Source organism: Chelonia mydas, chromosome 3 (genome assembly GCF_015237465.2).
Source record: "Chelonia mydas isolate rCheMyd1 chromosome 3, rCheMyd1.pri.v2, whole genome shotgun sequence".
Classification (NCBI taxonomy): Eukaryota; Metazoa; Chordata; order Testudines; family Cheloniidae; genus Chelonia; species Chelonia mydas.
The window spans coordinates 156,551,183-156,565,287 of NC_057851.1; the positions used below are offsets into that span (position 1 = coordinate 156,551,183).

General features: G+C 35.9%; 1 protein-coding gene across 8 annotated transcripts in view; it reads right to left on the minus strand.

The window, feature by feature from the left end:
- The window catches only part of MARK1 (microtubule affinity regulating kinase 1), a 116,138-nt gene that overhangs the window by 6,602 nt on the left and 95,431 nt on the right, over positions 1–14,105 (minus strand). For 5 of the 8 annotated variants that reach the window (XM_043543623.1, XM_037895690.2, XM_043543622.1 and 2 more), the window contains 3 exons: positions 11,672–11,772; positions 4,745–4,906; positions 3,714–3,968 (listed from right to left, as the gene is read on the minus strand). In XM_043543623.1, the coding sequence (XP_043399558.1) occupies positions 3,714–3,968; positions 4,745–4,906; positions 11,672–11,772 (518 nt within the window). The remainder of the gene's footprint in view (positions 1–3,713; positions 3,969–4,744; positions 4,907–11,671; positions 11,773–14,105) is intronic. The other 3 variants (XM_037895693.2, XM_037895691.2, XM_043543621.1) reach the window with 1 other exon arrangement.

The window sequence follows — 14,105 nt, forward strand, 5'->3', positions numbered from 1 at the left end:
CTGAGAGGTAGGGAATGTCAAGCTTTTGGTTTGATGAAATGATTAACACTACTGAGAAACAATTCTAACCACCTGTTTTTGGATTGTGTGTTTTTTTAAAAAAGGGTTAACAGCAAAATGTCTGAGGTTTGAAATTTAGGACTTGTAGTCACTGTCACCAAGAAAACACCAAAAGGTAGCTTTTTCTTAGAATTTTAGCACTATAATTAATAATCAGATCTAAAACAAAAACAAATCCTCCATCATGCACAGAAGTAATTTTTTGTTAAAGTTTGATTTAATTAGGAGACCGAACACTGTTAGTGTGTTCTATATAAATCTATTGTTAACTGCATATGATGAAAAATGTCAAGTCTAAACTGGCTATAAAAAAAAAAAATCACCATTCTTCACAACGTTACATGCATACCATTTGATTTAATATAGTCTCAGAATGACATTTATAATGACAAACAAGTAATGTATCCTCCTGAAATGATTAATTACTTAGTGGAAAATGCACTTCACCCCATTTGGAATTTTGTTGCCCAAATGGAATGACAGAGCACTTCGTAGTGGGTTGTAATGTTGAGAAAGGGAACAGAAAATGAAAACGTTTCCACTATATTTTTTATATATATATGCATGCCGCTAATGCCATTAACGTAGGTTCAGATTTCTGTATCCTCAAGTTTGGAAGAAATTCTGGCAAAGGTAGATTATAATACATCTTATTTGGACAATTAACCACACATTGTCAGCATCTTAGATTAATATTATTTTAAGAGGATCAGACTGATTTTTATTTTGAACCTATCATGCTATTTAATTCCATCTCCCCCATCACATTTTGTTCATGAGATCAGTGTGTACAGTGCATGAAACTATTCTTGTCATCTTGTAACTATTCTTATATTAAAATGGCAAGTTTCACTTATGAAGGGATTTAAGACTAGAAAGCATATCTGGAATTTAATATAGGATATTATGATTCTTCAAAGAAAGCAAAGATCTATGGGATTTAATTCTGTTGTGAAATTGACAGTTCTGCAGTAGAGTGCTATTTGTAACCTCTGTAACTTGCCTACTACTTCCTGAAAACTGTAGGTAAATCCCTGCAGGTGTTTCAAACTCAAATCAATTGATCAGCTACTGCCAGACATAAGTGAAACAAGAAAATTTAATTTTCTTGTAAGAAAGCTTTAAAGGTAATCATGTAAATAGTCACTTAAGATAAAATAATTTATCTATATATCTTATGCTTTTCTACAGCATCCATCATAGTTATACGTAAACACTGATGCGCTTCCTTGACTTTCAGATTCTTTATTAACTGCTTCAAAAATAAGTTTAAATGAAAGAAAAAAAGGTTACTTAATGTTGACACCAATGAGGATTTCCAGATGCTAGCAGTCAGTGTACACTTTTACATGTCATTTTTACTGTCCTCAGTGAGAAACCAAAATTCTCTACAATAACCTCTGAATACGGAAAACACTGATTTTGTCTGAATAGAGAGAGTTCTCTAGTGATTAATAATCTTGCTATTGTAGGAATGGTCTTTGTAATTAATTACACCTATATCACTTGATTACAATTCATCATTAAAATGTAAATGTTCTCTTTAATGTTACATGATAATTTGTTTAATGAGAGCATATCAATTTTGCAGACGGAGAGACTTTTCATGTATAAATCGAACTATCCTTTCAGTTGTTCAAACCAAACCCCATTTTTATTATTTTTCTTATAGTGATGTAAATAGGAAAACACTGCAGTTACTGCATGAAACGTGACTATTTTGTTTAGGGCTGTCGATTAATCGCAGTTAACTCAGGCGATTACCTCAAAAAATTAAATTGCAATTAAAAAAATTAACGGTGATTAATCGCACTGTTAAACAATCTAATACCAATTCAAATGTATTAAATATTTTTGGATGTTTTTCTATATTTTCAATATTGATTTCTATTACAACACAACTCAAAGCGTACAGTGCTCACTTTATATTAACAAATGAGTTAACAAATATTTGCACTGTAAAAATGATAAACAAAAGAAATAGTACTTTTCAATTCACCTCATAAAAGTAGGGTAGTGCAATCTCTTTATCGTGAAAGTATAACTTACAAATGTAGATTTTTTTTTGTTACATAACTGCACTCAAAAACAAAACCATGTAAAACTTTAGAGCCTACAAGTCCACTCAGTCCTACTTCTTGTTCAGCCAATCGCTAAGAGAAACAAGTTTGTTTACATTTACGGGAGATACTGCTGCCTGCTTCTTATTTACAATGTCACCTGAAAGTGAGAACAGGTATTCACATGGCACTTTTGTAGCCCGTGTTGCAAGGTATTTGTGGGCCAGATATGCTAAACATTCATATGCCCTTTCATACTTTGGCCACCATTCCAGAGGACATATTTCCACGCTCATCAAAAAAATAATTCGTTAATTAAATTTGTGACTGAACTCTTTGGGGGATAACTGTATGTCTCCTTTTCTGTTTTACCCACATTCTGCCATATATTTCATGTTATAGCAGTCTTGGATGATGACGTAGGACATGTTCATTTTAAAAACACTTTCACAGCAGATTTGACAAAATGCAAAGAAGATACCAATGTGAGATTTCTAAAAATAGTTACAGCACTTGACCGAAGGTTTAAGAATCTGAAGTGCCTTCCAAAATCTGAGAGGGACGAGGTGTGAAGCATGCTTTGAGAAGACTTAAAAGAGCAACACTTCAATGCGGAAACTACAGAACACGAACCACCAAAAGAGCAAATCAACCTTCTGCTGGTGGCATCTGACTCAGATGATGAAAATGAACATGCATCAGCACGCACTGCTTTGGATTGTTATCGAGCAGAACCACTCATCGGCATGGACACATGTCCTCTGGAGTAGTGGCTGAAGCATGAAGGGACATATGAATCTTTAGTGCATCTGGCATGTAAATATCTTGTGACGCCGGCTACAACAGTACCATGTGAACGCCTGTTCTCATTTTCAGGTGACATTGTAAACAAAAAGCGGGCAGTGTTATCGCCTGCAAATTTTAACCAAACTTGTTTGTCTGAGCAATTGGCTGAACAAGAAGTAGAACTGAGTGGACTTGTAATCTCTAAAGTTTTACATTGTTTTACTTTTGAATGCAGGGGTTTTTTGTCCAAAATTCTACATTTGTGAGTTCAACTTTCATGATAAAGAGATTGCACTACAGTACTTGTATTAGGTGAACTGAAAAATTTCCATTTCTTTTGTTTTTTACAGTGCAAACATTTGTAAATCAAAAATATATATAAAGTGAGTACTGTACACTTTGTATTCTGTGTTGTAATTGAAATCAATGTATTTGAAAATGTAAAAAACATCCAAAAATATTTAAATAAATGGTATTCTATTATTGTTAATCATGAGATTAATTTTTTAATCGCTGGAGAGCCCTAATTTTGTTCTTTTAAGATAAAGAAGCAAGAGAATGGCTGGCCAAATCTGGATGGCTATAATACAAAAAAAGCAAAGCTAAGCGGGTTCTGAAAGGGTAAAACAAAGCAAGAAGATAATCCTATTCTAATTAAATTTACATTTATGCTAGATTGTCATACTGGAAATCCTCTAAAAGAATTAAGAATTTGAAAAATAAATCTCATTTATTATCTTAGAGGAAGTGAAAAATATACAGGAAATAAAGCAAACAAAAAATTTCACAGAAAAGTCTGGTACTAACCTGCGAACAAACTTGGAAGTTATCTTGCTTATAATACCAGTTGAAGTGCCCCTTCTAGCATGTGCAAATGCACCAGTTTCATGTGAAGGTGAGGCAGGTGGTCCATTGTAAGTGGCATTACGCCGCTCCCGTAGCTGCTCACCATGGAAAGTGCTTCGACTTGAACTCCCACGAGGAAAGCGGGTTCGGTCTGGAGTAGTAGTGCTAATACTATGAGCTGATGGGGAAGCAGCAGGCACTCTCTGAGTTGCACTGCTGGGAAAACAGAAGAATGCTTAACACAGGACAACCTCCCATATATAGAAATAAAAATAAATAACTTCTCTTAACATTTGGTTTCAGAGTAGCAGCCGTGTTGGTCTGTATTCGCAAAAAGAAAAGAATTTGGGAGACTGTTCACTCCTCCTATAAAAAAAAAAATGCTGACTGATTCCAAACTCTAATACACACAAGTCAGGTGATCAGAGCTGAAATCTTTCCAGCATTCTCCTTGAGGGAACACAGTTGAAAAAAGCCACATACACCACCTCACCTCCACACATACACACATACACACAAATATATATATATATATATAGTGATACCAGTTTTAAGCCCATGACACTAAAGATGAGATTTTATAGTGCTTTTCCTGACACCAACAGGTGCGAAGTAATCTTCAGTGCTAACAGGTTTAAAATTTATAATTCAGTTTAAATATGTCAGCATATCTACTCTATGGGTTGAGTCTGCATCAGATAAACATGTAGCTATTGCTGTTTTCCAGGAATTATCTGATGACAGAGATCTAGTTCAGAGACATGAATTTATTGTGTGATATGAGCAAAATATGATGTGTCATGGACAAAACTGAATCTAAACAATATGTAGCATTGTTACTCAAATGAATACAATTTTAAAACTATACTGGAGTATTGTATGATGTAATATATTAAGAGTATATACACTATATTAATATATTTATGTTTACAATAGTTTGTACAGAATTTTGAAGATGCAGAACACTATGCAAATGCTAAGTATTATATTACCTCGGTCGATAAGCTTCAGTGCCATCTTTGATGGTTGGCAGCGTAACTTTTATAGGATGACCAGAGGCAGACATAGATTTCTGGTGTCGAGGTCGTGTTGATACAGCAGAAGCAACAGCAGAGCCTGCAGAAGATGTGCTACTCGCAGACATTTCTGTTAGGCTTTTATCACAAGAAAGGCAGGAGGGCCACAACAGTAAGAAAAAACATGTTAGATGTGCTTAAAAGTCAATTCCAACAACAGAAAAGTTCATGTCAAACCCTGAAACTAGATAAAAACTCTTCAATAAAATTACAAAACAAAACAAAACAAACCAACAGACTTACAATGATTAGTCACAAAAACAATGTTATTCTTGGTAAAAATGCATGTTTTTGCAACCACTTTCTATGGAAAAAAAATCTCATTCAAGGATGCTGCGGGGTGGCTTTTTATTGCTTACATTCATATAGATAAGACTATTTTCCTTTAAATAGACAAGAAGCTAAAGAATAACTTTTTTCAGTAAGATTACCAGCATATTGTCCATTATAACTTTCCCTAACTTTAGCTGTTTGGGCTTAAATGCTAGGTGTCTAGCCTCAGTTTGATTTTTTTGCGTGGGGAAAACTTCATCCAAAACAGTTTGGTTGTTTCTCAGAATGACACGAGCAAAAAATACCTTTTCCCATTGAGAAACAAACAGTCTGCCACTTTTTTTTTTTTTAAAATGAAAACTCTAGTACCCTCGTGCTTTCCAGTAGGCACTTGAAATTGGTCAGAGATGTGCCTTCTACAGTTCTTGTGAAAATCTGCCCCAATTTGGTCAAGTTAACAGCCTTTCAAATGTCTCAGTTTACACACACTCATTAGAGACTTGTTAGATTTTAGCACCTAAAATCTCCAAAGATAGTATGTGATCATGTAATTAAAGACTGTATCATAATGTATGTGCACAGAGGGGCCAAATTAAGGCTGTTCAGACAACTAATTCTGGCACTGCCTAACTTTTCAGTGCTTGATGTTGCATCTTATATGCTCTTTTAATGTAGTCTCTCTCTCTCTCTCTCTCTCTCTCTCACACACACACACACACACACACTTTCACATACCGAATATTTCCATCAGAAGTTGATCATCCTGAGAATGTGCCTCATGTATCACATTACTGCCTCAACCTTGCACCTCTGGAGCCATAGGCTCAAATAGTTATTGCTTTTTTAGTCACTAGTGGACATTTATTCACCTATCAAAGTGACCACTCATTTTTTCATAATTCATAGTCTCTGCTTAGTTTGTCACAAGACTGAAATAAGCAAAACCACTGCAAGTCAGGACTGGAGTACAGGGTATTGGGCAGAGGTGTATGGAGAAGATGATCCTATACTGCTTGCAACAGTTACCAAAGATAACTAACGTCAGAATTGATTCACTTTTATGCACCCAATTGAAACACTAAATACAAACTGATCAAATGTGTGTAGCTAGTAATTGAAATTTCCCTAAGTCAACCACTTCTTACAAGCACTGACAATCTACATTAACAGTTAGGAAATACTTTTTATATTGCAGATTCCTAAATTAATGGATAGTAACCATAAAAAGACTCTGATAACAAAAGCACAAGGATTTTAGCTTTTGGATCAGATAGTTTATCCTACAAAGAAGCTCATAGGAGCAGACTGCAGTAAGTTAAAAACCTCAACCGAATTCTCCTCATGAGGTTTTTAGGAAATCTCCCCTTTTAGTGGAAAGAGTTTTGAAGGTCTCAGAGTACATAAGGGCAAGGCCTCCTAACCCTACAGATCCAAGGTATCCACCAGGAAGACAACCAGACAATCCTAAGGCAGGAGCCATCACGAATGGATAGCAGTCCCTCTGCATAAATGAGATGGCACTCCTGGCCCCTGGCAACGTTGCTCATGTAGTGTGGACCCCTGCAACTATACCCACAGAAGAGACTCCACATAAGGAGCTGGTATTCCACACAAATTCAGGAGTAACCAGAGGACCAGTATTCCCCAAATACTGGCAGGTTCCCCAAAACTCTTTAGAGGAAAGCACCATGGAACATCAGCAGAGGGATTCCTTGGAAGGGCAAAAGGGTAATTTCACAAAGGAAGCACACTTGTGCATACTTGGAGTGGGGATCTTATGAGTGTGCCTCTATTTGCATAAACCGAGTGGACAGTCCAATAAATATAACCGAGGAAACTAAATTATAAAATGGGCTGGGGAGAGGGGGGTGGAGTTAGACACTTCAGAGGTAGAATATACTGGTGTACAATAACTGTAAGCAAGCACGCTGAATCAAAAACTATTGTTAACATTTTAAATAAATCCTCCTCCAATTATTTTGAATTGTAGAGAAAAGAGCAATGAGTCAAGGTAACCTAGAGAAAATCAACTTCAGTCAAACTCAGAGCTCACCCAGTAAATATTTAGCAAGTGGAGACCTCCCCATTTCTATATTTTCCCCAGATTTAAATTTCTTTATTTAAATATTTTAACAATACAGTGTTCCTTCTTGCTGCCTCTCAGTTTTAATGTTTTTCACTGATGTAGTGCATATTCTGCAATATAGCAAGCAGAATTATTCCCAAGAAAATGAAATGCTTTCACAGTAATCAATCTTCCAAAAAGAGATCAAATGTTAAACACAGCTTGGAATTCTGACAGATTTGGAAGAAAGCTGACTACATAAATACTGTGCTTATTCAGAAAAATGTAGTGACAATAATACTTTAAAACAGATTGCAAGAAGTGCTATTTATGGACCCACTATCTGTCCACATAATTGCATTTCACAGATAACCAAAAGGACTAGTGGGCTGAGTACAGAATAGTAGAGAAAACTTAGTTCTCTTGTCCCTATTGTACTTTGATAACTACAACCATGTCACCAATACTACTCCACAAGCTTATTGTTTAGTAATTGTTGCTATATAAATAGGTTTCTTCCATGCTTCCTGAGATAGACCCTATACGAATTATTCAGGCTCCAACTGCTCAAGAAAGACTTCCAGTCAAAAAGCTGTTTGACAGGAAATTGGGTTTTTAATAAAACAAAGATTTTGGGGAAAGTGTTTGCTTTTCGCAGAAAATTTAGAATTGTCATAAAAAAACACCTAAATATTGCCTTGATGGTGATATAGTTAGACCAAGGACAGTGGTTTGTAGAGGAGAAGGGGAATTTAAGGCACGCATATTACAACTTCAGTGAGGTAATGCAACAGCATTTCAAAATTGAAATGTTTCTGTATTTGCCAAAATTTCTTGGTATTCAAATTTCCACTAAAAATCAAAATTTTTTACAGTAAGAAACATACATTTTCGACTAGTTCTAATTAAATTTTCCAAATATCAACTAGTTAGCTTTGTTACATAAAAAAAATAAAAGTTAAATCTACCTGAAAGAAGAAATGGAAATTGCAAAACATAAGTAGCCTTACCATATTTTGGATTTGAATTTTTGAATACTTGGGTATTTCTAAGGCAACTATCACAATGCTGTCTAAGCACCCTACAAATTACTTCAACCGTCTTGCTACAAAATGCTTTACTGAAACCCTTAAACACCACAAAGTTATACATTAGCTCTTTAAAAAAGCCCATTTTCACTATTCAAAGCATATGACAAGAGGGCAGAAAGCACTGTAGTTTTAAGAAGCATTCTATTACTTGAAAAATACCACAGCATCAGAACCCCTGGCTGCCGTGCTGCATAGACTCCATGAGATGAAGTCCCTGTAGGAAAATTTTACAACTTAAAAAAAAAAAATTTTTTTGTTTTGAATAAAAGAATTTTCAAATGAGCTTTGAAACTGAAAAAAGCTTTAAGAGCTATAAAAGCAAGCCAGAGGGAGTTACTTCTCAGACATAATGAGTCTAATATCACAGACGGGGTTTCAAAGTCTTCACATGACTCCCACAAGAACCAGGGTCCTGTCCCATGAGGCCAGAGTACTTAAAGTGACGACACCGTACATTCAACAAGAGAACATTCTTTCCCCAACTTCCTAGAACAGACACAATGGTGGTTTTGCCCTTAGGACAGCTGGGGCACCACTCCATTCTTTTTTCTTTTCTTTCTTTTTAATTAGAGAAATAAAGTTTCCTTTACATCTCTTCCATACATCATTTATAGCTGTTCAATTAAACACACCCCTTCATGCTATATTCATGCATGGGAATCTGTGCTAGTGCTTTAGTGCCTTCTGTACACACTAAGCAGACTGAAGCAGCAGCAGGACTGCACTGAATAGTCTGTCAGCCACATTGAAGGGCACCAGGAGTCACTTATAAAACTCTCCTACATATGTGCATCTCATGTAAATTATAGTGTTGCCCCAAAAATTTAGGCTCAGGGGTGTCTCTGGATGGAGAACTACAGTGTTATGAATTTTGTAAACCAAATTCAAGTTGTCAAAACTGAACTACTACTTTGTGTCCAAGAATTTTTAGACCCTTCACATAAAATGTTTAGCTTCACCAAAGCACGAATGAACTCCATCAAAAATGCAGAACAATAGTCCCAAAGCTAACTTACACCAGATAGTGTGTTGTAGAAAAGCCAAAGAACATAAATACATGAAACTGTAGCTGAACAATATTTTTTCCTTTCACCTTTCAAAATGCAGTTTCATAAGAAACCAAGCACATGACAAAAAGCCAGCCTTCTCTCAAAAAGAAAAATCACAGAAAATTAATAATAAATCGAAAAAATAATAAGTTGCCCAGGATGGTCTGCCTACCACATGGATTCCCTCTACAGGGAAGTAATGTGGATCCTGGGGAAGCAAACACTCCCAGTGGCTGCATTTGGGGATGGGGAAGCCAAGAGAGAATTGATTCAAGTAGTCTGGGCGGTTGCTTCTGAAATTGTTTCTGCAGCACTACATGGCTTACAAGGGGTAATGGGTCACCCAGAGCCAGGATATTTGAACGAACAGACGGCAGGACAGTACAGCAACGCAGCTGGCAGGGACAAGTGTAACCATAGCTATGAGAGAAGTTCTATAAATTTTGTGCAATTTCAGGAGCAGGGAGGGCCTGTCACCAATATGGCCCAGTATGGAGGAACAGGTGCTGCAGCATACGGTGCTGTTAGCAACCGGGCTAGTGGTATCATCAACAATTTCCACCCGCCTATCAGCCCTTACATTTGTCAATATGCTGAATAGTTACCAAGATCATTGTAGCAGGTTTTTAGTTTGGAGGTTTCTAGCAGGGTGGTCTCAAAGCACTGGCCCTAGGGAGGATACATATTGTCCCATCACTGTTAATAAGCTTAGGGATCTGGTGCAGATCCTGGAGGCCATATATCATTGTGGACAAGAGGCAGCCTCGTACAGGGCGGCATTTCTGGTAGCATTTTCTGTGACTTTTAGGATCAGTGAACTGGTACCTGGGTCCTGCAGGGACTCTTGTAGAAGAGCTCTGGCACTGAGGGATAAACATTGGGTGGGGGAGTCTGGGATATTAATTTTGAAGAGGTCAAAAATGGATCAAGAAGGCCAACATAAATCCAGTATCTCTTCATAATAGTGGGCAATTAAGAATAATAGATTGTAAAAAATAATAAGTTGCCTATATACTGAACTATATAGTTAAATAACCTATCTAAAAGAAAACAAATATTTTGTGCAATCAGAAAATTATGATCTATTAGGTATTTTAAACTTAAAACTATTTTACCCTAGTTTAAACCACCACCTTGTTCTAATATGCAGCAAGGAAGCTCATCAGTAACCAAAATATAATTCTTACCATGGAAAGAATGGATGTCCAGTCCTCTATAGATTCAGATGGAAAAGTGGATCAACTGGTTCCATTGTACCCAAGAGCTCAACAACTTATTTGTAACCCATCCTTCTGTGCTCATTATATAGTAGTGTTAGAATGTTTTAAGTGTCATCAAAAATAGTTTAAAAAAATCACTTTTCACCGCCTTTCAGATGTTACCTGGTCCTTTATATATGCAAATTAACAACCCTATCCTTTGGGAATTCAGAGAAAAATATTGCCTGGCCAATGAAATTGATCAGTATGAACCTTCCAACACTCATGAAACCATAAGAGCGGATAATGGAAACACAGTTCGTTTACTGGCTTTACTTTGATGGGGCTTTTCCACCCTTTTCAACTTTACGGTTTTACATTTAAGTACAGCACTCAGATGCATGTAGGTTAGTGCTTTAAAAATACAAAAGAATTCGTATGCTCCTTCAAATAAATCTCGATATAAATTTTAGAGATACACTTTGCACTTAAGTCAGACACTGAAAATTACAACTCCTACAGGTATTTTATGAATATAATTTAAGCCAAAAGTAATTTTAATGCTCTGTGTCCATTAATGTGCAAGAGGTTTCGTTAAAAAAATTAAAAATATTTAATGCACAGTATTCACCCCAACTACCAGATACAGTAAAAGGGCAGAGTCAATTACAGAATTATTTGGGACAAATGAGATAAGCAAGACTCACAAAGCTCTTTTATGCCAATTAAATAGTTACATCTTATTCAGTAGTTATAGGGAACTTAAAAACAAATAAACAAAAAAAACTTTGCTATAGTGTAAGAAAGAGCCATCCTCTGGATCATCCAGAATATTTTATGTCTGAATTGTTTTGTCTATTTACATTGCAAACTCTTCAGTCTCTCTCTTGTACTCTTTGTACAGTGATAGAGGCAACTCCTGACAATATTATTGCTTGGAGATGATTAAAGGCAGAATCACAGTATTTGTTTAACTTTGTCATAATTTGTCTACGTAAGACAAATATTCAGGTACAAACTTTTCTGCAAGATAAAACAAATGTGTAAAGTTTAACTTGCTCCACACCACAGCATCTTTCAAAAGTATATTGGCTAAATGTTTGTTTTAACTCCTGTGATATACCTCAGCACAAACTCTCAGATTTTTGGCTAAGTCAACTGAGTACCTGTTATCTTTCCCATTCTGTATCGCAGAATAGCGATCTGAAGACCGCTCACAAACATACGTGTTCCTTCTGGTCATTCCACCAACAGGAAATACATTGTTCTAGAAGGAGAATAAAAATGAGTAAAGACAGATACAGTTAATTAATATTTACACAATTTAAATAAAGTTATCCAGAAAAACACAAATCAGCATATTAGAATATATTTGATTTAAAAATGTGGCATCTAAATTCCAGACCAGTGGTTTCCGACCTTTTTTCATTCGCAGATCTCTAAAAGATTTCGAATGGAGGTGTGGTTCCCTTTGGAAATCTTAGACAGTCTCTGGACCCCCACAGATCACAGGTTGAAAACCACTGCTCGATGGTAACAATCTTTCATGGACCCCTTAGACATAGTCTGCAGACCCCCAAGGACTGTGGACCACAAGTTGAAAACCACTGTTCTAGACTGTGTGAGAGAAGACATTAAATGTACAGAACAACTTAATTAAATCTGTTGACACGAAGTACTTATTTGATCTATCCATTTCTAATGCTCCCATCACCATGCTTTGTAGGCTCCACTGGAATTCACTGAATAAAAGCAAGGAAAAGTGTAGTTAAGGGGAAAACTTGCTTTATTAACATCCAATTCCTGTACACAATAAAGAAGTCCTATAGGCCTTGATAATCCAATGTGACTGGGACATCCACACAGAAGTCACACTGAAGTCAACAGAACTCCATGCAAGTTTAAGGGCTTGCCTGTGTAGATTTAGTTGCCGTCAGAGCTTCAATCCTACAATTTGTTGCCCTTTGTTGAGAATGACAAAAATCTTTCAATATGCACTGCAGTATTCAATGTCAGTATTCAGCTGAAGTCAGGAATGAACAAGAACTAAGTAGGATTTTGTCCTTAGCCACCATAGTGACGGGTGCCAAATAAATGTGTGTAATATTAATAGTAAGAAAAAAATTGTCATTGTTTTCTTTGCTAGTTAAATGTGCTCTCCTACCTAAAACCTATTTTTAAAATGTTTCTGACAGCTAATTGTCTCTTAAAGAGCTAATTATAGTAAAAATTTCAAGTAAAATTTTTAAATTTTTAGATCGGATTAATTGAATTTTGATTTTTCAAAATGTTTGTGTAGTCAGACAGGTTAACATTAATTCATAATTACTTGTTAAAATAATTAGTGTACTATAAGATAGAGTGAAGTTTGTAAACACGCAGTACATCTTATAAAGTGTTTTGGAAAATATACTACACTAATACAGATCATTATATTTCAGCATGGCTGATTAAAACACCCCACAATCTATGTAAACGCAGGAAAGCATGAGGAATAGACTGTGGTCATAAGACAGACAGTTACTTCAGCAAGGACAAGGCACATGAACATTTGGATCCATACTTTCATCCACTCTAAAATTATAAAAAAATCTCTCATACACAATGGGAAATTTGGGATAGCTGCTATGAATTTTAAATACTGTGTATAGTAGAATCATAGAATCGTAGGACTGGAAGGGACCTTAAGAGGTCTTCTAGCCCAGTCCCCTGCACTCAAGGCAGGGCTAAGTATTATCTAGACCATCCATGACAGGTGTTTGTCCAACATGCTCTTAAAAATCTCCAAGTACTACTGTTATGCTTATGTATCAATACATTAAAGGCACAAAACCAGGCATATTTATTTGTACAGTGCCATGGCATGCATAGTTCTTTACAGCCAAGAAGAGGACAGGTTCTTCTCTCTTGAAAGTTTCATAGGTTTTGTTTATTCTTTTAAACACGCCTTCCGGCTTATGTATTTTTTACTCTTTTAATGATATATTTGAAGTGTGCTTTTTATTTTTTAAATTTACAAACAAGGGGGCCTTTGGACCCAGATAATCTTGAAGTATGAATTGTTGCACAGGAGTTTGCATTTTCAAGTCAATCCACTGCATTTTTGATGCTCTTTTAAAAGTAAGCTGAAGCTGCTCTTGAAAGAAACTGAAGTTATGCTGTTCTGAATACAGTACAACTGTCTCCTTTATCCCCCCTCACACCATAGGACAAAAACAGCAAAGAACTATTGAGTAATTTTTACGGTTTACTCATATAATGCTATTTTATAATATGGGTTAACCTACTGCAAGACTTGGTTTTAAACTAAACTGTTACATAATAGGAGTCAATGTGTGATAGGGACGATAAACGTTTTCTAACAAATCTAGTCTTTCCCACCACCATGTTAGCCTTAAAATGATTCAGAAATGGGTGAATTTTTTTTCAACCCATCCCTCTTTGGCAAATTACAGTTAAAAATTAATTTTTTTACAAACAAGTTATATAGAAAGAGGGAATTAATAAAGGAAATGGTTGTTCAACCTTAACTACAGCTGTAATATCAGATGCCACTACATCTTAATCTTGCTCATCATGAAACTTCTTCCACAAGTGCTC